The sequence below is a fragment of the Ambystoma mexicanum genome, chromosome 8 (assembly GCF_040938575.1).
Source record: "Ambystoma mexicanum isolate Mex_15411 chromosome 8, UKY_AmexF1_1, whole genome shotgun sequence".
Lineage (NCBI taxonomy): Eukaryota > Metazoa > Chordata > Amphibia > Caudata > Ambystomatidae > Ambystoma > Ambystoma mexicanum.
The window spans coordinates 1,697,851,718-1,697,877,010 of NC_090929.1; the positions used below are offsets into that span (position 1 = coordinate 1,697,851,718).

Consider the following 25,293-nt stretch of genomic DNA (forward strand, 5'->3'; position numbering starts at 1 on the left):
TCGCTCCACACACAGCCAAGTTAGCGCGCTTCCCACGTGCTCGATGGAAATACTAGGCGTACACGCTAAACTATAAGCACAGTATAAACTGTGTAGACGTGCTGCCCGCGTGCACGAAGGAACACCAAACGTGCCCGCTATGCGCACAGGTAATTGAAAAGTCACCTTCTTCTAATGCCGCTAGGTCAGGCAGTCCACGGTGTTCACCACAAAGACTTCCTCCGGCCAAAATGCCAGTTAGACACGAAGTTCCGTGTGAGGAAGAAAAGATGCTCGATGTACAACGCAGGTCCAACACAGCACGGCACGCCAGTAAACAGAACTTCCTCGTACTTCCCACGGTGTGCGCGCGAGTGCGCTGGCTGCTGGGTATAAGTAGGAGGTTGCCAAGAAAAGGGGGCGTCACAGTACACCAGGGCGGAGCCCAGCCAAACAGACCTTTAACGAAAAAAAGTCGAAACAGAAAAAACAACCAATCAATATCATAGAATTTCGCTCCACACACAGCCAAGTTAGCGCGCTTCCCACGTGCTCGATGGAAATACTAGGAGTACACGCTAAACTATAAGCACAGTATAAACTGTGTAGACGTGCTGCCCGCGTGCACGAAGGAACACCAAACGTGCCCGCTATGCGCACAGGTAATTGAAAAGTCACCTTCTTCTAATGCCGCTAGGTCAGGCAGTCCACGGTGTTCACCACAAAGACTTCCTCCGGCCAAAATGCCAGTTAGACACGAAGTTCCGTGTGAGCAAAAGATGTTCGATGTACAACGCAGGTCCAACACAGCACGGCACGCCAGTAAACAGTACTTCCTCGTACTTCCCACGGTGCGCGCCTTTTGACATTTGCATTTGACTTCACTATGCATTAAATTCCAGTCATCTCATTGGTTCTCAGGAATTTCAGGAAGTTTTGGCTCGCCTGATCCTTCTTGAGAGACTAAGATAAGATGGCTTGGACTTGAGGCATGATGTATTGGAGGTGTTGCTGTCTACGCACAGACCTTCTACGGGCCCCATCCATGCGTGCAGATGGAGAAAGTTTGTGTCATTGTGTAGGGAGAGAGGTACATGACCCGATATCGTGCCCCTTCTGGGTGGTCTGGGAGATTCTGGTGTCCCTGGACATGAAGGGGCTACAGCTGGGCACAGTGAAAGGGTACCTTGGGTAGCCTGGCTTCTATTTCTCTTTTTAAGAGACTACTGGTCCGGGGTTCTTTTTTTCAGGGCCTATGGTTCCCAATTCCTTAAGGGCTTGTGAATGTGTTAACCCCAGTTCAGTTTTAAGTCCTAACCTGGGATCTTTATCAAGCACTCTCTCTCCACTTGATGGTAGGTGCCTTTGATCCTTTTCACTATGTGTCGATCAGGTCTCTCACATTGAAGAAAATGTCTCTAGTGGCAATTACATCGGCCGGATGTGTAAGTAAGATGCAGGTGTGGTTGTCTAAGGGCCTACAGTGATCAAACAGACTATCTCGCTACATCATGCTGTGCACAGCTTAGTGTTACAAAAAGGTGGGCAGGGAGGACCATAGGAGTCTGTAGGCCCACTCCACAAGGAGGGTGGCTGATTCCTCTGCTCTGAAAAGAGTGGTGCCATTGAAGGACATCTGAAGGCTGCCATGTGGGCATCCCTTCTGACTTTCACAGAGCACTGCAGCTTATATCTGTCTAGAGGCAGAGATACCCGCTTTGGCAGGGCCGTTTTGCAAAGCGTTCAGCCCGCCTCCTCCTCATCTACTGCTGTGGGAGTCTATCCTGGTGAGGAGTCTGTGCGAGGGTGCAATGCATTGAAGGGAAAATCTCTTACCAGTAATGTTCATTGGCCTCCCACAGATTCCTCATCACTCTCCAAGCCTTCCCCACTTCTGAAAGTTTTCTTGTGGGTGAGTTCTAAGATGAGTTTAAAAATAAAAAGGGAAAGTGAGCCAGGATAAGGTACATTTGTTATTCTTGGTTATAGTTCCACACTTAAAAAAGTGTTCCCATTTTGTATATGTGTTTTCTTAACAAGGGAATCGATTCCCTTGGCTTCTGAGCACGGAGGAAAAAGGTGAGACAATGAGGTAGGGGGCATAGCGTGTCCTTTAAGTATGAAAACCAACATCACGTCTGGAGTCGAGGAGCATGAGAGCCAACGTGAATGAGTCAAGTTGCACTATGCCCTCTGTTTTTCCGAGAACAGCTGACGCTGGTGGATATCTATCCAGGTGCTATGTTATGTTATGTTACTTGGCATTTATATAGCGCCTTATATATCACTGGTATGACCTCAAAGCGCTGGTAGGTTGAACGCCCTCCGGAACCGCAGTTCAAGTCAGAGAGAGAGTGTTGTATGGTGTGTGGGCGCACCGGATATGTGTGCAGCTGGGGTGGTTGTTGCATGATAGCTGCTTCATAGCGGTAGGTGTGGTGCTGAGGAAATCACTTGGATGTGTTCAGTCTGGAGGGTGGACACCTCCAGTCCAGACTGAGTTCTGGCTGCCTTTCGCCTGAGGAGACGCCTAAGCTAGCCAGAATGTGCTCAGCTAGCTCTGTTTTATTAGGATGATGAGGTGTTTGTGGGGTCATGTTAGTATGAGAACAGCTAGCCCGAATTTACCATGGTTTAGCTGTATTCTAGTTGAGTGATGGTGTATAGGGGAGAGTAAGCGTAGTAGTGTGATATGGTGGTTATCAGTAAAGCACCTGCGACCACGTACGAGAACAGGACAGTGGGGCGTACATAGTGACATACGTATATAAAGCGACAGGATGGATAGGGTAAACATGTGATACAGATAAAACGGTGATACAGGTACATAGCATATAGAGGAGATACAGCTTGTACCATCTGCCGCAGCATTCGTACCGTCTGCAGCATCCACATCGTCGGTACCATCTGTAGCATCCGTGCCATCCGTAGCATCTGCACCATCCATAGCGTCAGATGAGGAAGCTGTTGGCAGATAATCTGTAGAAGGAAAATGACCGGTAAGTAATTGCCCCTACTCCACTTACCTCACACATTTACATCTTCACTTTGATGCCCCTCATGCGTCACTTATAGCTAGAACGTCTGGGTGAAAATTAAGTACATTCCCTGACTTTTCTAATGTACCTTTTAAATTTCGTGAACAAAAGTCAAGCTGCACCTTAAGGCATGTTTGTGTTTTCTATACACAGTCTTGACAACTCTTAGACACATCCTTTGGAACACCTACTTTTGCTGGTCTAAGAGTGGCTAATGCCACACGTACGCCTTTGTGTTCCTAACTGACTTCCTTAAAGCAACTCTTGCACTAAATGCTGACATAATGAGTGAATAAACATGCATGTTTCCTATTGATTCGAGAGTCTTGCATGATCTTTTGCACTTGATAACAAATACATGTTATCTTTTTCTCCTTACCCCCTCCAGACACCCAAACCCTGGCTTTGCGCCTTGCTGGCAGCGGGCAGTTTTGTACCGGGCGCATTGAGGTTTACTATGGAGGAGCCTGGGGGACGGTGTGTGATAATTTCTGGACTTTGGTGAATTCGCAGGTCGTGTGCAGACAGATGGGATGTGGAACTGCCGTGGCTTCTCGTGGTGGGGCCTTCTTTGGTCAGGGCACTGGAAGCATTCTTCTGGACGATGTTCTCTGCAAAGGACAAGAGGTGCACCTGTGGGACTGCCCCAACCGAGGATGGAATGTAAACAACTGTCTCCATAGTAATGATGCTGGGGTTGTCTGTTCAGGTACATCACATTTTGATTTCTCCTATTGTACAAAGTAATCTACTTCCGAAGCGTCTTCAAAGAGTAAAGAAAACTAAAAGATTTGAAGCTTTGAGAGAAGTACACGCGAGGAAGACTTTGGGGTGAATTAATCAGCGGGTATTTGTTGGGCTGATGATGGATGCATGTTTTCATGAAGGACATCACAACTGGCTCATAATATAAAATACACTGCAGGCTTTTCTAGAGAGACCAGACTCCCATGTATTAGAAGATAGGTATGTACAGATTCCTCTCCTCCTCTCTCTTAATGTGTATCTGAAAGTGTCACGGTAGCTACGCTATAGTCCAAGACATATAGCGCTGACATTCAGAAAACGTTTTTCTCAGTCACCTTTGATGTCGCTGATCAAAGAGCACAAAACTTTACGAGAAACGGATCCGGTCACTATGTTAAATTTCAAGTTTCATGGCAATTTCAGGCAGGGGTTTTTGTATTGGTTTTTCCTTAGTCCCAAAACAAACAGGACACATTTTTTAATATTTCAATTTCAAGAAAATTAGATGGCCCAAGTTCAAGATGTTCATTTTTGAATATCCCAACATTTGCTCTGACAAATCCAGCCATGTCGTTACTGCTTCCCCCAGTGATCATCTGACACTCAAATAATGGTAGTGTGGGACATTTTCACTAATTTCCTACTAAGCACATCTCCTGTTAAAACACTTTATAACTTTTCTACAAGGGATGACGTCACAGCACACGGCATGGGGCACCCAAGGGCTGACAGTTAGAGCACTGTACTGAGCGACCATGTCTCTTCCATCCAACAAGGGTTGGCTGGCCTAGCCCACTGCAGGGTCCCTGAAACAAGCAGAATGACCCCTCTTGTCGTCTGACCCCTCTAGGTGCTGGGGCCCCTTTCTGTGCCTGTTACACCCACGTCAATGCACCGAGTAAGAGCCACTACCCTTCACATGCACGCAAAGATCAGGTTCTATCCACCTCCGCACTGGAAAAGGTAGACCGACAACAACAGGATGCATAAATAAGACTTATTCTAACACAGACATGTGAACACAAAGCAGTTGCTAGTGGCAATCTCTTTCCTCACCTACAACATGGACATGGATATTTTATCCTTTCTTGCGATTATCGGGAGGTGCTTCATAATGCCCCCCTCTTACATGGTTCTTTCCAATCCTAAATTGTGATACATTCAGCTTCCACCAAGTCCGGTCACCTATTCCATCATCCGAATCAATAGGCGGCCTCATGAGCATGCCAGTTACACCACCCTGTTGAGCAGTCAAGGGTGGCACATCATAAGCCTATGTCAAGTACTGGTCTTACTGGTAACGGCTGCAGACAGTTTCGAGTAAATTTTGGCCGCTTCTCTGAAGAACCCACTGTGTCAGGAGATAGTCTGCCAGCCCGTTTACTCCCAAAGATGGGAAAACCCAGAAGGGATAACCCTCTATTGTAACAATGGTAGGTAGATCTTTCATGTAGAAGAACCCAGGATTGAGGAATAAAAGCCTGAAGATTGGGAGTCTGAGTAGCCATCGATATGGAAAGTCCTGAAAAGTAAGGTAAGCAGCGAGACATTAGCAGTCGAAGAAACGGCGGAAGAAGGACTGCAGAACTGGTGGAAGGCACAGTACCAAACGGGAAACTGAAGGAAGGAAGGATGAGGTGGTTGGGTATCAATGCCAAGGTGACAACTAACGCAAAGCAGGGTGTGACAAATTGGATTCTGCTCGGCAGGAGTAAAAGGGCGAGTGGGGGTAAAATGGTCCACTCAGCCCTCACAGTTAAGCGATATTCCTCTTTCGCCTTCGGTGGTAATGTGGGCTGAGGGAAGGCTATACTCTTAAAAGGGGTGTGAAGGTGAACCAGTAGTGATCCCAACAACACAGTAACACATTCCAAAATAAAGGGAACGTCCAATCAAGGTTCTATGAATATATATAGACTAATTAAGCACACCATCTGCAGTAGAAAGAGTAAAGAATATTGTACAAAAAGCCACCCTGAAGGAAGAACAGAGAAGATGCGACAGACTGAGAAAAGTAGCAATCTGAGCGTGGTACCGGGGGTGGTAGGTGGGTTACTAGTCAAGAAAAGGATATGTTGTTGCGGAAAACTGCTGGGATTGTGCCAAAGTGGACCGAGGAGGCAGTTTGTGGTAAACAGGATCTGGATTTGGTTCTTGGCAGGTTGACGAAGTCAGACCCAGTGCCGGACATTTGATTGTGTAGGCCCAGGCAGCAAGCGGGAGCAACGGATGGGAGCGAATGCTGTCGCTCTGCGCGGTCGAAGGGGAGCTCTCAACGATGCAGGTCAGTGCGGTCCCAGGATCTCTTTCCGGCCGGCGGCCGTCAAACAGTTGATGTTGGGGACAGTGAGGTGAAAAATGTCTACCTTATAAGGTTATTTTTGCTAACTCCTATTCATTCTCTCTACTGTGCTGGTTGCTAAGAGGACTACCCCACAGTTCACCATTCTAGGCTGTCAGCCAGTGGTATTCTAGATGTACATTAATCTGAAATCATAAATGGTGTCTTCTCTGTTGGGGAAATCATCCAGCCTGGAACCCGGTGTATGATCAGTAAGAAGCAATTGTGAGTTGTTCTACACTTTCCCAGCTTCATGGATCGCGTGGTCCAACGTGGTGTCCCCAAGCTTCCCCAATCTCCTGTGGCACCTAACCAGATAGCCAGGAACCTTTATCAAACTTCGGCAAACATTCACATTTTCTATTGTATCCCAGGTTCTACCCATGCTATCCATATGGAGTAAAAACAATCTAACAGGCACATCATGTTACATCTTCTGATATGCTTCATGTCTTAGAGGACTTCACTCCTAAAATTTTAAAAGGTTCATATTACTTTGTAATACAAACACATAGACACAAGCAGAGACACACATACAACAATCATTTGTCTGCATCACAAGTGTTGGACCCACAGCTGTTTCCTCCAACTGCTACTGCAATGAAACAACACGTCATTACCAAGTTCATCTAGGAATTAAGGCATCACAATTGTTCTCTTGTGTTTTACATTATTTTATTTAAACATTCCAATTTTTCTTTTAGCTGATTAGCTTTTAGCAAGCTAACCAGTTTCTTCAGGCAGCTACGAGAAACCTAATGGTATTCACCCACCTACTCCCTCAGGATCTTCCATTCAGGTGGCCAGGGAAGTGCCATCACTGTTGGATCCTGACCCTGGGGGTGGACAAGCGAGCGAGGATCACCTAAGTGGAGGGTCACGAGGGATTGGGAGGAGGATGCCCAAGGGCGAGACATGGTATTCCCCCAGTCCCAATATTACCGCAACCCACTCAATCTCATCCCATCTCCCCCTCCCCATTTGAATCAAATACTGAGACAAGGTAGAGGCAACTAAGAGCAGTAAAGATACCCATAGAAACAACACGGGGAAAGTAAGGGGAACATAGTATAGAAAGAATGCAAGTTGTCCCACTAATAGAGTCAGGCAGGGTCAGGCATTTAATAATGACAACTCACACCTGACTCACTTTACTGTGTGGTTTTTCACAAGGAGTAGAGCAAGCTGGGGATGCTGTCCGGACCCGAGAAGCCAAGGAACAGAGAGCAGCAGGAATGGAAACCTGGAGGAGCACAGTGTACCGAAACGCTGGCCGGGTTTTGTGAGGGGCTGCAGCATGGCTTCGGAGCTCTGCCTCCAAGGAACCGGAGTAAGGCACCCTGGATCCTGCTGGCTGCGTTCAGTGGAGTGCTCGTTCCCTAGGGATGTGTGCATGTCCCAAGGGTGTCTGAGGGTCAGGTGGTGAGACCCTGACCTCAACCCTGTGTATCCAGAGGAAACGCTTGTTAAGGCGACGCTGCCTGGTGAGTGAGAGAGAGAAACTCGGGAGTGTGCGTTTGACTGAAGCGAAACAGGAGAAAGACACAGTTTTAAAGCGTCACAGAGTGGAAAGAGAAGTAAAGTGTACTAAGGACAGGAAAGTATAAGAGATAATCAGAATATGAGAAATAGAAAGAAGGAAGTTGCCCTGGAGGCACGGAAGAAAAGTAAAGTGAAAGAAAGACATTTGAACCGTGCAAAGAACGAAAAGTGGAATAAAGACTTTTAAAGAGTGCAAAGTGTGCACTGTAAAGAGAGGACAGTCTGTTAAGTGTGTAGGAAGCACGAGAAAGAAACTGACAAGTGCAAGGGTGCACGTTAAGTGAAAAGAAAGTATGTACGTTGCGCAAGAGGCCCGATAAGAAAGCAAAGGAAGGGGCAAGAGTGCACAGTGGAAAAATGGAACAGCAAAGGGAAGGTGCAAGTGTGCCGAGGAAGAAGCAAAGAAGAACAAGAAAGGGTACAGGGGGTACGTGAAGATGAAAGGTTTAAAAGGAGGAGCAAGGGATAAAGAGAGTTGTTACAGATCAGAGTGGTCATGCCTAGGAGGAGCAAAGAACCAGGCGGTTTTGAAAGTCTCTGATTGTACCCCCACAAGAGAAGTGTGTGTGCAAGAACTGTAACTGAAAGGAAAGGTACATCCTGACAAAATGAACCTGTGTTTGAAACCAAAAGGGGCATAAGCTTGGGGAGTAGAACCCAGAGAGGCCTAACACAGCGGAATACCTATGATGTCGTGATATGGAAGGAAAAGCAAAGTGCATCCTGACAAATCTGAATTTGTATTCGAAATTGAAAGGCGCCTGGGATTGGGGAAGGGAACCCTGAGAGGCCTAGCCAAGTTGGATACTTGTTTTTTTGTATTGTTGAACGGATTGAAGCTTGGGGACGGGAACCCCGAGAAGCTCCAAATGGACCTAGGTATGTCTTTTGTGGTGTTTGGAACTTGAACAAGTTAAAGATTGAAGAAGGGAACCCCAAGGAGCCAAAGCTATTGATATTTTATTTCTATCGCACTCGTACACAAGGGTTTCAGAGCACGACAAGGCAAGGGAGGGGAACAGGGGAGAACAAAACAGCGATCTTACTAGGCCCAGTGACATTGAGAACACGCAAGTGCATGGTGTTAGGCAGAAACCTGTGCAGTTCCCTTAGGGACCACTGCAAAAGATTTAAGACTACAGGCGTTGGCAGTAAACCCACTTGGTAGCAGTCTGTACCACCCAGATTTACCTGGTAGCTGTGGCTGAGCAGTCAGACTTCCCTCAAGAGAGTTAGGCAGTATGCAATGTATACTCAATAGGCACTCAGATACAATAATACAAGCAAACACTGACCAGAGCTTTGGTATCAAAGTATATAATTATTTATTTAGAAACACACAGTTGAAACACTCCAGCACTCTTATTGTAAAATATTCTCAACACAGTTACTATTATGATATATACACCCCTTTTTCCCTATTAGAAAATCACAGTAAAACACCACTTATTTTCATACAGAGGTGAGCGCTTAACTAGATTGCACTCTAATAAGTTTGTGAAAAAGGGAGGGAAAAAGACAGAATATGAAGAGGTACACCACTCTACGATTCCAGAACACTGTTAGCAAGGCAGAGAGCAAAAAGTCACTGGTGAGCCAAAGTCCAAAGGCTGGGCCCACTCTTAGAGAGAGCAGAGCACAAATGCGCCCAAGATCACACAGTTACACTAGGCTGAGAAAGTCTTGCAGAGATTTCAGAAAAGCTTTGGAGAGATTTAGAAAAGTTTAGCCAAGGTGTCCCAGGCTAACCCAGGTTCGAAAGCCGGGGGCTAAATCTACCCCGTACAGTCGGTAGCAAGGGAAGCCAGGCCGGACAGGGTACCTTAAGTGGGAAGGATCCTCCAGCGGTGGCAGTTGTTCCTGGTAGTGGGTGCAAGTTGCGTCGTCGTCCAGGGGAAGAAAAGATCTCGACTTGGAGGAAAGATGAAGGTCGTTGCACTACCAGGGCAGAAACCAGCCGCAGAGTTTTCCGGTTAAAGGTGGTACCTTTGTCTCGCGGTCGTGGTAAAACGTGGTATCCCGGTTGCTGGGGTGCTTGGCACGGGCAAGGCGGCCACGAGATACGTCGGGAAAGCGAAAAGACGGTGAAACTGGTTATCCCCACCAATCAAAGGAAGAAGACTCTCCGGCGGGAGATCTCCTCTGTCGTTGGGAAAAGTGGTGAGGCAGTCCAGCAGGGCTCCACCGGTGGTGGTGTCGTGGCAGGTCGGCTCAGCTTCTCCCTCGTCGGATTCTTAGGTCCTGTGGCGACTTCTGAAGTTCCAGTCCCCAAAGCCCTGCTTTTATGCAGAAAACCCCCATTCACTCAGCCTAGCTGCAACTCAAACATGCTAAGTGGTGAGCCGGCCGGCTCACCACTTGGGCCAATCAGGGCGGAGTGCGACTTGAGTTGCCTAGCAACTCAGTCCAGGGTGCCTAAATTCCCCTCCACCCCTCCTAAGTACCCCAGACAGAGTGGCACCACTTTGGAGGGCTTCTGTGGAGAAGCCAGCCAAAAAGTGGAACAAAGGGCTCGACTTGGGTTGGAGTCACAGAAGAGAACACAAACGCCATTTTAGAATCAAGTTTTGGCAAAAAATACCAACCGGAGAATTAATATTAATTAAATAAACCGGCGGTATGTTCGAGGCTACCGTAAATAATTAAGTAAAGATAGTAGCCTAAAACAATGGGAAATCCCATAGGAAAATATTTGCGGTTGAATATAAAAAGTAGTATCCACTGCCACCAGCCAAAACTCGATCAGGGGGGACGGAAACGTGCCCCCTCGACTAACAGACCCTGGGGCAATTGAATTGCCCCAGCCAGTACGTCCACAATATGATGGTTTGTACTGGTTCTGTTCAGAATTTAAGACTAGTAAAGTCAATGGTGACTTTACATGCCCTGGGAGACAGTAGTCAGTCCCAGGGTATGGAGTCTATCCTGGGGGGTCACTATGACACCCCTGTGTTACTGCACTGAGGGTGCTGTGTAACACACATCACAAAAAAAATGAAGCCCTATGGGGTAAAAGATCCCATAGCCCATTAAGCACATCTAGATTCAAAGAAACACACTCAAATCATGTCCAAGAGTGAGGGTAAAAGAGTCTCACTCTTGGCAGGAGAAAAAATTAAACCCCAAAAATCCAGCAAAGCTGCTGGGGGACTCACTAGGTTAGGAAATTCAGCCTAAACAGAGAATTCTCCCTAACACTCGCCCCCCCCCCCCAGACTAAGGGACAGGAGGATTTAATCCACTCCTGGATGAACCTCATACCTCTAGTCGATGACATACATCCTAGAGAGTCCATCAGCATTTTGATGGTGACACCTTGACCTATGTTCTATGGCCCAATCAAAGGTTTTCCTTTGTAAACTATATGACCTACAAACCCTTTGAGGAACATCAGTCTTTTTAAAGTTATAGGGGATCTGGTTGACCAGTCCCTCAGAAGTTGATACAACTTCTGAACCTGTGTTAGGCTTTTTCAAGGGATCCTTATAAAGGATTCCCTTAGATCTAGGGGGGCCTCCAAGGTTCGTCACCACCTCTCTTGTGGGAGCAGGTTGGGTCTTAGGCCTCTTGGTTGGAGGGGTTGGGGTTAGGCAATGTACCTTCTTCCCCTTCCTCTTAGATCTAACCTTACCTATTTTAGGAGTTTCCCCCCTAATATTAGGATTTGGGTTGGAGTCTTCAGTAGAAGGTCCAACAGTCTGAAGGTTTTTGGCCTTAGACTTTTCTTTCCTGGTTTTCCACCAGCATTGAGAATGACCAGTTCTCTTAGGCCTAGGTAAGGGTCCAGTAGGTCTATCCTCCTCTTCCTCAGAAGCAGGGGGGGTCACAGACTCTGAAACTGGGGGAACAATGATGGAGCTTGGTTGGGGCTCCCATTTCCCTAATGTACTATCCTGAAATGTGCCTGGGTTAGAGGTGAACTTACTAACACCAGGGCTTGTAGTGGGGGTCGCAGTAGAGGTTCCCACAGGCTTAGAGTGGTCCCTTAAGGTGGCCTCTCTAGCCAATTTGGTTAGGTTCTGGGTCTCCATACTGGGAGGCCTGGGGGTATGTGACACTACTCCTAGAGTTCTCAGGTCATTCCCCAACAGGACCTTCCCAGGCACCTCAGTCTGAACACTGACAGGGATCCTCACTGTCATGTTGTTACACTGAATGAGGGCTGGTAGGATAGGAACCATCTGGACATGGCCTCCAGACATTTTAGTGGGACCTTTGGGTGCTTTTGCCACATCCTCAGGTTGAAAGAAGCTTTCATCCACTACTGTTCTGCTGGCCGCAGTGTCTCTCCTGGCAGGAGTATCCTGGCCATTGACAAGAACACTGTCCACATAATACACCTTAGAGTTAACAGGTAGGGAGTTATACAAAACCCTATTCTCGGGACTAACCAGACCCATAGGCTCTAAGTTTACAGTAGCTTGAAGACCGAAGGGTTCTTCAGCAAAGAGTTCAAAGTGGGCACTAGCCATCTGTACTTCATCCTCAGGAGTGAAGGCTAAGGAGACTGTGCTGATCCCTGCAGGTTTACCCTTGCATCTGGGATCCCCTTTGATATGGTCAGTAGCCTTACAGATATAGCATTGTCCAAATGCTCTCTGGAAGGGTGGCTTGTTCTGACCTCCTTCTGGTTGTTGACCAGAAGGTACACTAACCTGATTCGGTTTACCCTGGGTCTTACCCTGGTTATTTTGTTGTTTGTGGCCCTCTTTGGTATGGGAGGTATTAGAATTCTCTGGATTCACTTTAGGTGGCTGCTTTCCCTCATCCTTTTTCTGAGTGACCCCTGAATCCTTGTGAGTGGCCCTGTTGGCAACCCACAAGTCAGCAGCCTTAGCTAGCTTTCTGGAATCTAATTAATTTGAATCAGCCAAGTGCTGTCTGAGCTCAGGAGAGCAGGCATCATAAGTTGACTCCAACATAAAAAGATTGTTCATACCTTCATAAGTGTTCACCTTGTAACCCTTAATCCATCCCTCTAAGTTTTTCAAACATTCACTCACCCAGGTAGCCCAAGGGGTACCATCATTCTTTTTGAGGGTCCTAAACCTCTTAAGATACTGGGAAGGGGTCTTCCCAAACCTAGCTATCAGAGCTAGTTTCACACATTCACACTCTTTCCTATCCTCCTCCCCCTACTCCATTACCACATCAGTTGCAACAGGGGAAGCCTAGAGAACAACCAGGTGAGTAAGTCATTTCCTGTGATGTTCTGGAGCCCATGATTATATTCAAACAGAGACAACCAATCCAACACATCCAACTTAGGCTCATACATACCGGGGTCTTTAGGCATCCGGGGTCTTTTAGGACTGGAACTTCTAGAGGAGTCAGAGAGAGAAGCATTTTCGACAGATAATTTATTCATTTCTAGCTCATGCTTGAGCTCCATTTCCCTTAGCCTTAGTTCTTGATTCAGTTCCTGATGTCTCTGTTCAGCCTGAGTATTCAGTCTCTTGAACTCTAGTTCAAGTTTCATTTTCTCTAATTCAAGATATTGAGGACTAAGTGTGGGACTTGGCAAAGGCCCAGTAGGTACAGCAGGTAGAGCAGACAGAGGTCTAGGGGGGACAGTCACAGCAGCCTCACCCTCCTCTTCTGACTCTTCCCCAAGATTATCAACATTTGGATCAATATCAATTTCTATACTGTTATCTACATTTTCTGGCATGGTAGGTTCCTCAGACCCATCATCCAGACTTTGGTTAGCTAACAACCTTTCTATTAACTCCATTTTCTTTCCTTTAGTCAGAAGGTTCTTATGCTTACACAATACTCTTAAACAATCAGCAGTTTTTGTAGCAAGGGACTCTTGACTATAAGTTTCTATAGTTGATATGTTAGAAAGATTACTTTTTCAGTGCTAACCTTTGTGGTTAGTTGTACTAAGGTATCCTTAAGCACTCTAAAGTGTATACTCAATACAAATCCCACCGCTGTACACCAGTGTTAGGCAGAAACCTGTGCCGTTCCCTTAGGGACCACTGCAAAAGATTTAAGACTACAGGTGTTGGCAGTAAACCCACTTGGTAGCAGTTTGTACCACCCAGATTTACCTGGTAGCTGTGGCTGAGCAGTCAGACTTCCCTCAAGAGAGTTAGGCAGTATGCAAAGTATACTCAATAGGCACTCAGATATAATAATACAAGCAAACACTGACCAGAGCTTTGGTATCAAAGTATATAATTATTTATTTAAAAACACACAGTTGAAACACTCCGGCACTCTTATTGTAAAATATTCTCAACACAGTTACTATTATGATATATACACCCCTTTTTCCCTATTAGAAAATCACAGTAAAACACCACTTATTTTCATACAGTGGTGAGCGCTTAACTAGATTGCACTCTAATAAGTTTGTGAAAAAGGGAGGGAAAAAGACAGAATATGAAGAGGTACACCACTCTACGATTCCAGAACACTGTTAGCAAGGCAGAGAGCAAAAAGTCACTGGTGAGCCAAAGTCCAAAGGCTGGGCCCACTCTTAGAGAGAGCAGAGCACAAATGCACCCAAGATCACACAGTTACACTAGGCTGAGAAAGTCTTGCAGAGGGTTCAGAAAAGCGTTGGGAGAGATTTAGAAAAGTTTAGCCAAGGTGTCCCAGGCTAACACAGGTTCGAAAGCCGGGGGCTAAATCTACCCCGTACAGTCGGTAGCAAGGGAAGCCAGGCGGGACACGGTACCTTAAGTGGGAAGGATCCTCCAGCGGTGGCAGTTGTTCCTGTTAGTGGGTGCAAGTTACGTCGTCGTCCAGGGGAAGAGAAGATCTCGACTTGGAGGAAAGATGAAGGTCGTTGCACTACCAGGGCAGAAACCAGCCGCAGAGCTTTCCGGTTAAAGGTGGTACCTTTGTCTCGCGGTCGTGGTAAAACGTGGTATCCCGGTTGCCGGGGTGCTTGGCACGGGCAAGGCGGCCACGAGATACGTCGGGAAAGCGAAAAGACGGTGAAACTGGTTATCCCCACCAGTCAAAGGAAGAAGACTCTCCAGCGGGAGATCTCCTCTGTCGTTGGGAAAAGTGGTGAGGCAGTCCAGCAGGGCTCCACCGGTGGTGGTGTCGTGGCAGGTCGGCTCAGCTTCTCCCTCGTCGGATTCTTAGGTCCTGTGGCGACTTCTGAAGTTCCAGTCCCCAAAGCCCTGCTTTTATGCAGCAAGCCCCCATTCACTCAGCCTAGCTGTCACTCAAACATGCTAAGTGGTGAGCCGGCCGGCTCACCACTTGGGCCAATCAGGGCGGAGTGCGACTTGAGTTGCCTAGGCAACTCAGTCCAGGGTGCCTAAATTCCCCTCCACCCCTCCTAAGTACCCCAGACAGAGTGGCACCACTTTGGAGGGCTTCTGTGGAGAAGCCCGCCAAAAAGTGGAACAAAGGGCTCGACTTGGGTTGGAGTCACAGAAGAGAACACAAACACCATTTTAGAATCAAGTTTTGGCAAAAAATACCAACCGGAGAATTAATATTAATTAAATAAACCGGCGGTATGTTCGAGGCTACCGTAAATAATTAAATAAAGATAGTAGCCTAAAACAATGGGAAATCCCATAGGAAAATATTTGAATTGAATATAAAAAGTAGTATCCACTGCCACCAGCCAAAACTCGATCAGGGGGGACGGAGACGTGCCCCCTCGACTAACAGACCCTGGGGCAATTGAATTGCCCCAGCCAGTACGTCCACAATATGATGGTTTGTACTGGTTCTGTTCAGAATTTAAGACTAGTAAAGTCAATGGTGACTTTACATGCCCTGGGAGACAGTAGTCAGTCCCAGGGTATGGAGTCTATACTGGGGGGTCACTATGACACCCCTGTGTTACTGCACTGTGGGTGCTGTGTAACACACATCACAAAAACACATGTAGCCCTATGGGGTAAAAGACCCCATAGCCCATTAAGCACATCTAGATTCAAAGAAACACACTCAAATCATGTCCAAGAGTGAGGGTAAAAGAGTCTCACTCTTGGCAGGAGAGAAAATTAAACCCCAAAAATCCAGCAAAGCTGCTGGGGGACTCACTAGGTTAGGAAATTCAGCCTAAACAGAGAATTCTCCCTAACACATGGGAGAGGGGGAGGGGAAAGTGCATGGAAGGGGGGAGAAGTGGAAAGTGCGAAGCAGAGGAGAAACAGATAAATAAATAATAAAGGCAACAAACAGTGGTAGTGCAGCCAGCGATTTGCAAGTGCTAGGTTTAAGGCAGCAGACATGGTAAGTCTGATAAGTGCAGGAAGAAAAAGGGGGAGCTGTATGGGTACAGATACAGACCCCAGTGCAAGGGGTGGCCCGGAGGCAGTGCGGAAGGGTGGCAGGGTGAGCAGGTACCTGGGCCCAGAGGACAGTGGGTGGCCAGGTGCACGGTGCCAAGAGAGAACAGATCAGCAGGGGAGAGGGAGCGCGAAGGCAGAAGAAAAGAGGAAGGTCTTGAGGTGCTTCCGGAACCAGAGATGGTTCTTCTGAAGTTTTAGAGTGGCAGGTAGGCTGCTCCAGAGGGAGGCCCCAGCTGAAGACAGAGATCTACCCCTAGCTCGTTTCTTTGAAAAACGACTGACCCTGAGGGAGTTGGAGGTAGAGGAGCGAAGAGTTCGAGTGGGGAGGTATTTGCAGAGGGATAGCTGAAGGTATTTTGGACCCAGGCCCCAGCAAGCAGCCCTGTGGACAATGCAGAGGGTTTTGAATTTAATCCTTGCATCCACTGGGAGCCAATGGAGAGATTTCAGAGCTGGAGAGATACAATCCCAGGGCTTGAGGCCAAGGACAAGTCTCGCAGTCCTGTTCTGGATTAGTTGAATGGGCGGAGAGTAGAGGCAGGTAGATTTAGAAAGAGGCTGTTACAATAGTCCAAGCTAGAGAGAACCAGAGCTTGGGATACCATGACCTTCTGGGGGAAGGAGAGGAAAGGCAGAGTACCTCTGAGGAGGTGCAGTAGGAAATTCGACTTTTTAGAGACCTCAGAGATGTGGGCTGAGAAGGAAAGGGTGGAGTCAAAGATGACCACGAGGTTCTTAGCCTCACAGGTGGGATAGGAGGAGGGTAAAGGGAGGCTGGCCAGAGAGTGAGGGGAAAGGATGGTGAAGGTGTGCCGATGAGGAGGATCTCCGTCTTGCTGGCATTCAGATAAAGATCATTGGCGGCACACCAATCTTGAATGGCAGTTAGGCAATCAGAGAGGGAGAGAAGGTGGCCGAGGGTAGCCTGAAAATGAGTTGAGTGTCGTCAGCGTAGCACTGGATATTTGAGCAGAAAGTGGCAATGCAGTGGGCGAGAGTTGCCAGGTATTGGTTGAAAAGCCAGGGCGAGAGGTTAGACCCCTGGGGAACACCACAGGTAGAGAGGAAGATAGATGAAAGGAAGCACCCAAGTTGGACCTGGGAGGGTCGATCTGAGAGGAAAGAGGTCAGCCAGGCCAGAGCCTGATCAGTGATACCCAGGTTTTCACAGAGAAGGTTGAGCAGGATGGTATGGTTGACCGCGTCGAAGGCAGAAGAGAGATCGAAAAGGATGAGGACAGAGGCAAGGTTGGAGAGCAGATCTTCACGGATGTTCAGGAGAGCCGTTTCCGTGCTTCTGGCAGCTCTGAAGCCAGACTGGTAGTCATGGAGACAGCCAACAGAATTGGAATGAACGTTAAGCTGAGAGATGTCCAACTTTTCCAGGAGTTTGCCCAGAAATGGAGTAATGTAAATTGGGCGATAGTTAGCTGGACAAGAAGGATCAGCTGTGGGTTTCTTGAGAAGAGGATGCACAAAGGATTGCTTCAGAGGAGAGGGGAAGGATCCTGAGGTAAAAAAGAAGGTTGCAAAAATCAGCAAGGGCCGGAGCGAGGGTGTCAATGTGGTCCTTGATGGTTTTAGAGGAACAGGGATGAACCTTTTTTGACGATGCTTTCATAGATCGGACTTGTCTAGCAACCTTGTCAGGGGAGAAAAGAGGAAAGGACGAGAAGGATGGTGGGGGGTGGCTAAAGGAGGGTCAGCAAGCACAGATGGAGAGGGGAGAGGAGGGGTGTGGGTGGAGAGGGTGGACAGGATGTCCTGGGATTTTTAAATGAAGTGAGAGGCAAGGGCATTGCAAAGAGCCTGGGAGGCAACAGGAGGAGTAGAGACTGCAGCAGGGTTGGCCAGCTCCTTGCAGATTTTAAAGAGTTTGGCCGAGTTGTTAGATGCTGCAGCGACACGAGCTTGAATATGGTCTCTCTTCTTCGTGAGGACAGAGAGTCGGTATTGCCTTTGTAGCAGGCGACATGCTAGTTTGTCAGCGGATGAACAAGAAGTCCTCCATTTCCTCTCAGCCGCCCTACACTTAAGTTTAAGTGTAGCTAGGTCAGAGTCATACCAGGAATTGCACTTGGCTTTGGACTTCAAACGGATCCTCATGACAGGGGCAAGAGCATCAAGCAAATCAGAAATTGAAGAGTAGAGAAGAGACAGGGCTGCGTCAGGATGTGAGACAGCCAAAGGTGGAGGGGGGGTGAGAAAGTGCCAGCAAAAGCCTCAACAGACACACGCTCCATGGGCCGGATGTCCGAGAAGGTAGGTGGCAGTGTTGGGGTAGGCTTGGCTTGGGGGGAAGAGAGATAGAGATGAGAGGAGAGAAGGGAGTGATCACTCCAGGAGAGAGGAGTGGTCAGAGAGATGGAGAGGGGGAGGTCAGAGGAGATCAAGTCATCGAGTGTGTGCCCTGCAGAGTGAGTTGGGCCATGGGGGAGGATGGACAGGGAGAGGGAGTCGCAGAGGTCACTGAGGAGTACAGAGGAGGAGCAAGGAGAGTCTAAATGTATATTGAGGTCACTAAGGAGGAGGAGTTGAGTGGTAGAGGCCAGGAGGGAGGAGGAGAGGTCTGCCCACTCAGAGAGAAATTAGGTGATTTGACCAGGAGGCCGGTAGATGGTAACCACAGTAAGAGAATGGGTAGGCGAGAGAGAAAGCCTACAGACAAGGAATTTAAAAGAGGAGTAGGTCTGAGTGGGAATGATAGAGGCAGGAATCCACTCAGGAAAGATCAGGCCTACCCCCCCCCCCCCCCCCACGGGACCGGGAGGATCTGGGTGCTGAGAGGATCTTGTAGCCATCAGGGAAGAGAGTGTCAAAGCTCGTGACAGAGCTGGCTGTGAACCATGTCTCAGTAAGACCAAGGACATCAAGGTCTAGTTCTTCAAGGAGGTGACAGATGTCAGACAGATGTCAGAGGAGTGTTTGACAGCAGAGCCAGAGTTGATAGTGGCAATATGAAGAAGGTTGCCAGCCTTAAAGACCTTCCGGGGAGGGGTACAGATCAGAGGTATTCCCTGCAGACAAGAAAGAGCCCTTGGAGGGGCAGAGGAGGAGGAGGAGGAGAGAGAGGGCAAGGTAGCCAAGGGGGGAGAGGAGGGGACAGCAGGAGATGAGAGGAAATTGATGAGGCGAGGGAAGCGCCTATCAACGAGGAGGAGATTGGCCTGAGGGAGTTGGACCATGACAGTACCATTTAGGTAGACATTAATGATGACTTCAGAGGAGTCGAAGGGAGCCATGAGAACTTCCCAGCACGTGCCGCCATTAATGGAAGAGTAGGAGATAGGGCAGTGCACAGAGGCCATATGAGGAGTCCATAGATCTGACACTGAAAGTATTTGAGAATATTAAAAGGGCTCTGTGGAGAAGGTCTAAAGAACATCCCTTTTTGATTGAACTCATTTTTTTGACATTGAACAAACTACACCTTTTGGGAAGACCACCTGAAACCAACCTTGGTTTGCTATATTTTTGTTGAACCACTGTTTTCTTCTTTTTTAAAGACTTTGTATCACATTTTTGTAGAGAGTGAGGGCAAGCAAAAGTTTAGATACTGACAGACTTTTATTTTGGACTATCAGACATTGACAGTCTTTAGGAACATCAGTTAAGGGAACCATACCTTTAGAGTTAGGGCCAGGTAAGCATTACACTAACCCAGGAAACGTAGTAAATATAGGTTTTGAAACTAACATCCTCGAGTTTGTGTCTCGCTTGATACCATGCCTTTCTAACACAGCATAGATTAATAACACATTGTACGAATGTGATAATGTGTAGTACATATAAGCAAATGAACACCAACCATCATGCTGATAATATATAAGGGCTATTTGGTAAAATAAGTGCACCAACACATGTTATAATGGCATCCTTTTGTGCCTTTTTATATATAGCATGCACCTCAGCTATAAGTACCTGTGCTTCTTGTTAGATTTATAGGCCTGGATGCATGTAATATAAAGTTAACTTTTTATTTAAGTTAATATCTCAAACAAAGACCTCCAGCCGCATGACATTACATCAAGGCACACTGGAAAGCAGCAACTGACTAAATTGGAACATTTGTGAAAATAAACATCTACCTCATAGATATCTGTAATGCTACCTCATAAGATGACATAGCTACACTCCAGCCATTCCATCAGATGACCTAGCTACACTCCATCCATGGCATGTCTACATTCCAGTACTGTTGAATATCCTAATACATATTTAAGCTATAATTAAACATCCAATAAAGCTACACCATAACACTTCTATTATCAGTATTCTATGTATCGTCTGCATCTTTGTCACTGTAAATGCAACCTCATATAGTTTCATATAATGCTGGTTTGGAATGCATTCAGCAGAAGGGTGTGATTTATCTCAGTCAGATACGTCTCTAGGTCCCTTGTGACTACCCGCAGGTCATGGCTGCCCAATTGGAGTCTGCTCCCTAGTCTAGTATCCCCACATCCCTCGCTGGTGCAAATGTGATGGTTCTAGCACCAACCTTTCCATCGGTAAATCCTTGACAATACACAGTGTTGTGTTAGTGTGCCAGGCTTTGAGGGGTTTTAGGTGACATCTTTACGTACAGCCTCATCACAAGTTAGGTGATAATTTACGGCAATTCTGTGAAATGATCTCTAGATGCACTCTAGAATCCCTTCCCATTACTGCCACTCTGACTGTAACTCCTTAGCTGATGAGGGGGTTGCTTTGCACTTCGAGAGGTTCTGATTCACTATTCCTCCATTGGCACCAAAGTTTTAGTGATATTGTTGCTTGTAATATCTTCAAATATGTTAGTCCGGCGTTTTGTATAAAAAAAACCTGAGGACCGCGTGATAAGGGTAAGTGAGGGCAATGTTTGGTAATAACATGTGAGTCATGGAATAAAGAGTTCCACGATGTATAACAGCTCTTTGGTGCTCTGTTATGCCTTCAAAAACTTCTACAGTTTATATGCTATTAAAACATTGTATTCTTTCTTTGTATTCTAGGGGCAGTTGTAGTACCTATATCAACAACACTAAATCCAGGTAACTGCAGCCTCACACACTGCAAAATGATGATCCATGAGAGAAAAAAACGTAGATTTTCCTCAATCATTTGATCATTAACTTTGCAATTATTCGTTTTTATCATAAAAAGTATGTATTTTGTTTAAATTATACTTTTAATATTTCAGATCCTTGGATCATGCCATGTCATTTTCATCATAACCCACTTGTTAGACTCTAGTTTGTAACCCAGACGAGGTCAAAATGCCCACCAAATGCCCACCAAAGCAGGTTTTGCAGTAGGGAATAGTGATATACATGACACAAGGCTCTGGAGTAAGGTATAGCGCTTAGCACACAAGGGTTTCCTGTGTTTTCATCCCAGCTATATTGAACGTTTGCATGTTCACCATGTTTTTTTTCACTGAGGGCCCACTTCGACAAATTTCTTTTTTCTTTTTTTTAAGTGGGTGGGTTCCACCCAACCCATCTCTAACCTACCTCCACCACCTCACCCTGTCACCTGCCAACCAATCCTCTACCCGAAACACACACTGTTAGGCAGCATTTTTTCCATCATTTCCACGGGCCTATCCCCAGAACCTCTAGGAACCAACTATTATTACCAGTGTATAAATGATTGACATCATAAGTCATCAAGACCTTCCAAAACCAGTATTATCACTAAAATAACAAAATACTGCATCATTAAACTTATTAATAGAAACACATAAAGAATGCTTGCACTCTTTACTCTACCCTTTATGTATATTAATTCTATGGAGAGATATTATTTGAACTCTCTCTGCTTTTTTCCTACTTATTACTAGGAATCTAAAGCCCACAGCCAATCAATACATTGCATAACTACCAAGAATATGGCATAGTAAAACTAAAGATATATTTATTCATTTATTCATTGTGTATTTATAAAGCACCTATACATCAAATGGTGCTTCAAGCCACCACAAGACAAAAAAAGGGTGTGGAATAGGGAATAAAACAACAACAACGGTCCTACTAGGCTTTGTGTCATTTGGATCGTGCAAGTGCAGTAACAAGAAGTGCAGGGGGAGGGGAATAGGGAGTAGGGGGCTGGGGGGAAGTGCCGGGAAGGGACAAAGGGATAATGGGAGGTAAGTGAGGGGCAGAGTGGTGGCATACATCTGTTGGGGGAAGGAGGAGTGGAAGAGGTGGGCCCCTTGGGCTAGGCAAGTGCTAGGGCAAGGCCAGGTGGCCAAGTGCCAGGGGATTCAGGGAGTGCGGACCATATGCTAAGTGCAAGGACAGGGCAGGACCAGGCTCAGTAGGGATGCACACCCCACCAGGCTAGTCAGGAGAGGGGGGGCCTGGGAGGACAAGTGCAGGTTAGGGAGGTGGTTAGGTCAGCAAGTCCGGGATGCTGGGGTAGAGTGGGCGAGGAGGGTCTGGTACCCTGTAGGACTCAGAAGGGACCAAGCAGCCAGTCAATGCAGCATAGGGGAGCATTAGTAGGAGAGGGGAAGAGAGAAGGAAAAAGAGAAAAGGAAGGTCTTGAGAAGATTTCAGAACTTATGGAGATCTGGCTCAAGCCTGAGAGGGGCAGGAAGGCCATTCCAGAGGGACGCTCCAGCTGAAGCGAGAGATGTAACCCACACTCTTTGCTTGGAAAAACATCTGATCTGCAAAGTGTTGGAGCTAGAAGATCAATGGGATCTAACAAGGAGGCATTTAGGGAGAGAGAGTTGGATGTAGTGGGTCCCATGCTCCAGAAAGCCTTGTGGATTATGCAAAGGGTCTTGAACTTGATCTTCACAGCCATTGGGATCCAGTGGAGAGATTTTAGGGATGGAGAGATGCAGTCCCTGGTCTTGAGGCCAAGGATACATTCTCGCAATCCTATTCTGGATTAGCTGAAGGGGGCAAAGGGAGGATGAAGGTAGATTGAGGAAGAGGCTGTTGCATTAGTCCATCTTAGCGAGGACCAGAGCTCTGGAGACATTAAGTTTCTGGGGGAAGGTGAGGAAAGGGAGAATGCCTCTGGGTAGGTGCTGCTAAAGGTGAGCCTTCTTGGCAAGGACCGCAATGTGAGGCGAGAATAAGAGAGAGGAGTCGAAGATGACACCAAGGTTTTTAGCCTCACAAGAGGGTTAGGGGACCCATGTAGAGCGGCCAGAGAATAGGAGGGAAGGAAGGAGCAGGGGTTCCAGTGAGAAGGATCTCAGTCTTACTGGCATTAAGGCAGAAATCGTTAGCAGCGCACCATGCCTGAATAGCAGTCATACAGTCAGGAATAGAGATGAGGAAGTGGAGGGAAGCTTGAATTAGAGTTGCGTGTCGTATGCACAACACTGGAAGTGAGGAGAGAAGGTGGAGATCAAGTGGGCCAGAGGGGCAAGGTACATGTTAAAGAGTCATGGCAAGAGGCTAGAGCACTGAGGACCCTGAGGGACGCCACAGGTGGAGAGTGTGTGGAAGAGAGGAAAGGGCCCAATTGAACCTGAGAAGGTCGGTCAGACAGGAAGGAAGTCAACCAGTCCAGTGTCAGGTCTGTGATGCCAAGGATATCGGAGAGCAGATTGACCGTATCAAAGACAGAGGAAAGATTGAGAAGGATGAGAATGGAGGGGGCATTTGAATCGAGGTTTGAGAGCAAGCCTTCACGGGTGTTCTGGAGAGCATTTTCTGTGCCTCTGGCTGCTCTAAAGCCAGACTGGTGGTCGTGGAGCGAACCAACAGATTCAGTGTGGTCGATCAGTTGGGAGATGTAAAGAAGGCATGGTATCAAACAGTGAAGACAGACACAAGTTCTCACACTTCAAGGGTGTTTATTGAACTTCCGTGGCTTGGTTGAACGCCTATCTAACCTAAATCTAAGGATGAGAGTAAGCGACAACCATCAAATAATAATAACGCAGTCCTAGTCGAGTCTCTGGCAAAATAAAAGGGCCTATACTAATAAACCTAAGGCAATCCTTACTTCTAAATATAAAAGGGTGTGGGATAATAATGTATGCAAAAAGGAAAAGTTTTCAAGAAATAATATCCTTCCTATGTTTTCAGCACTGGGCAAGGCGGCACGTTCGAGCTTTGCACACACTCTGGCTTCTCTGCCGCGAGGATACAGTTCAAATATGAGGGCCTTTCTGCCAAAGTCTCTTTTCTTTCACCAGTCTTTTACTGCAGAGGGCCTGTTGTAACAAACAGGTATCATAGTTTAATTCCTATCAAGATCTTCACATGCACAATTTTTCGCTTTTAGTGTTTATCATGGGTCTCCCTCCGCCAGGCCTGGACCCCCTTTTTACCACAATGTTTACTCTTGGTCTCCCTCGTTCAGGCTCCGATCCTCTTGATATCAAAATTGAAGGCTTTCGTATGTGTGATGGGTTTTGCTTAAACCATTGCAGGACCACTTCGATTCACTTTACACAATGTTCTCATCAATATTCTACTCAGTCAACGGTATTATATCTTTTGTTCAAGTCCCGGGAGGATAGCTCAGCCGTAACGTGCTCGCCTTGGAAACAAGACGACATGAAGCAACACAGGTTCGATCCCTGGGTCTGCACTTATAAACCTATGGTTATTTTAAAAGCGTTATAAATACGGAACTAATACACATTCCTGTAAAAGCACCTCGATGCCCCCGGGCTGTGTGGGCACTTTTAAAATACAAATAAATAAATTACAAACATTCAACAGTAGTTTACCTTTACTCGTGTCTTACATCTCACGCGTTTAACAATGTTCATTCCAGCGCTTGTTATACAATAATGCAGCTTGCAACCTTGACACCTTGACTTCAACACAGACCGGTCTTGCATTGGTCTCTCCAACTCACTGGCTGTGTTGATCTCTCTTGCGCTTGTATGTTCCTGGAGCCAAGGACGATACCCCGGCGGCTGCTGCTCCTCCCACCTTGGTCGGTTATGTAGGAGGGCCTTGGCTCTCTCCAACACACAATGCAGGATTCTTCAGTCTGGTTTCCTGGCCTTGCGCTTCCTGGCTTGAAGATTTCTTGAAAGTAACGGTTTCTTTCCAAAAAGGCCATGGGTATTTTCCTCTTTGCAAAGCCCTCTTGCATTGCCGTCTTTCTCCCCTCATTCAACTGCGGACTCAAAACTGCTGTTCCTGCTGTGTACTTTGACTTGCTCAGAGTGTGCGCCCATGCGCTGCCTTTTATACATGTGTGGAGGTTTAATGGAAGTCAGGTGTGAGTGATTGTCAGTAATTGCCTGACTACGCCTGATGGACCATGTCAGGTACAATGCTCAGGTGTGAGTCTGTTTTGTCCCAGAGTGGGCTGTACGTGTGAAAGTGTTTAAGAAGCGAGGGGGGGGTAAAGTTCCCACATATCCTATCTGGTAGGATGTGGTAAAGGTGTTACAGGGTGAGGG

General features: G+C 46.9%; 1 protein-coding gene across 1 annotated transcript in view; it reads left to right on the plus strand.

The window, feature by feature from the left end:
• The first annotated feature begins 230 nt into the window (after positions 1 to 230).
• Positions 231 to 25,293, plus strand: part of LOC138473468 (deleted in malignant brain tumors 1 protein-like) — a 94,173-nt gene continuing 69,110 nt past the window's right edge. The window contains exon 1 of the mRNA XM_069612114.1: positions 231 to 375. Within this exon, the coding sequence (XP_069468215.1) occupies positions 231 to 375 (145 nt within the window). The remainder of the gene's footprint in view (positions 376 to 25,293) is intronic.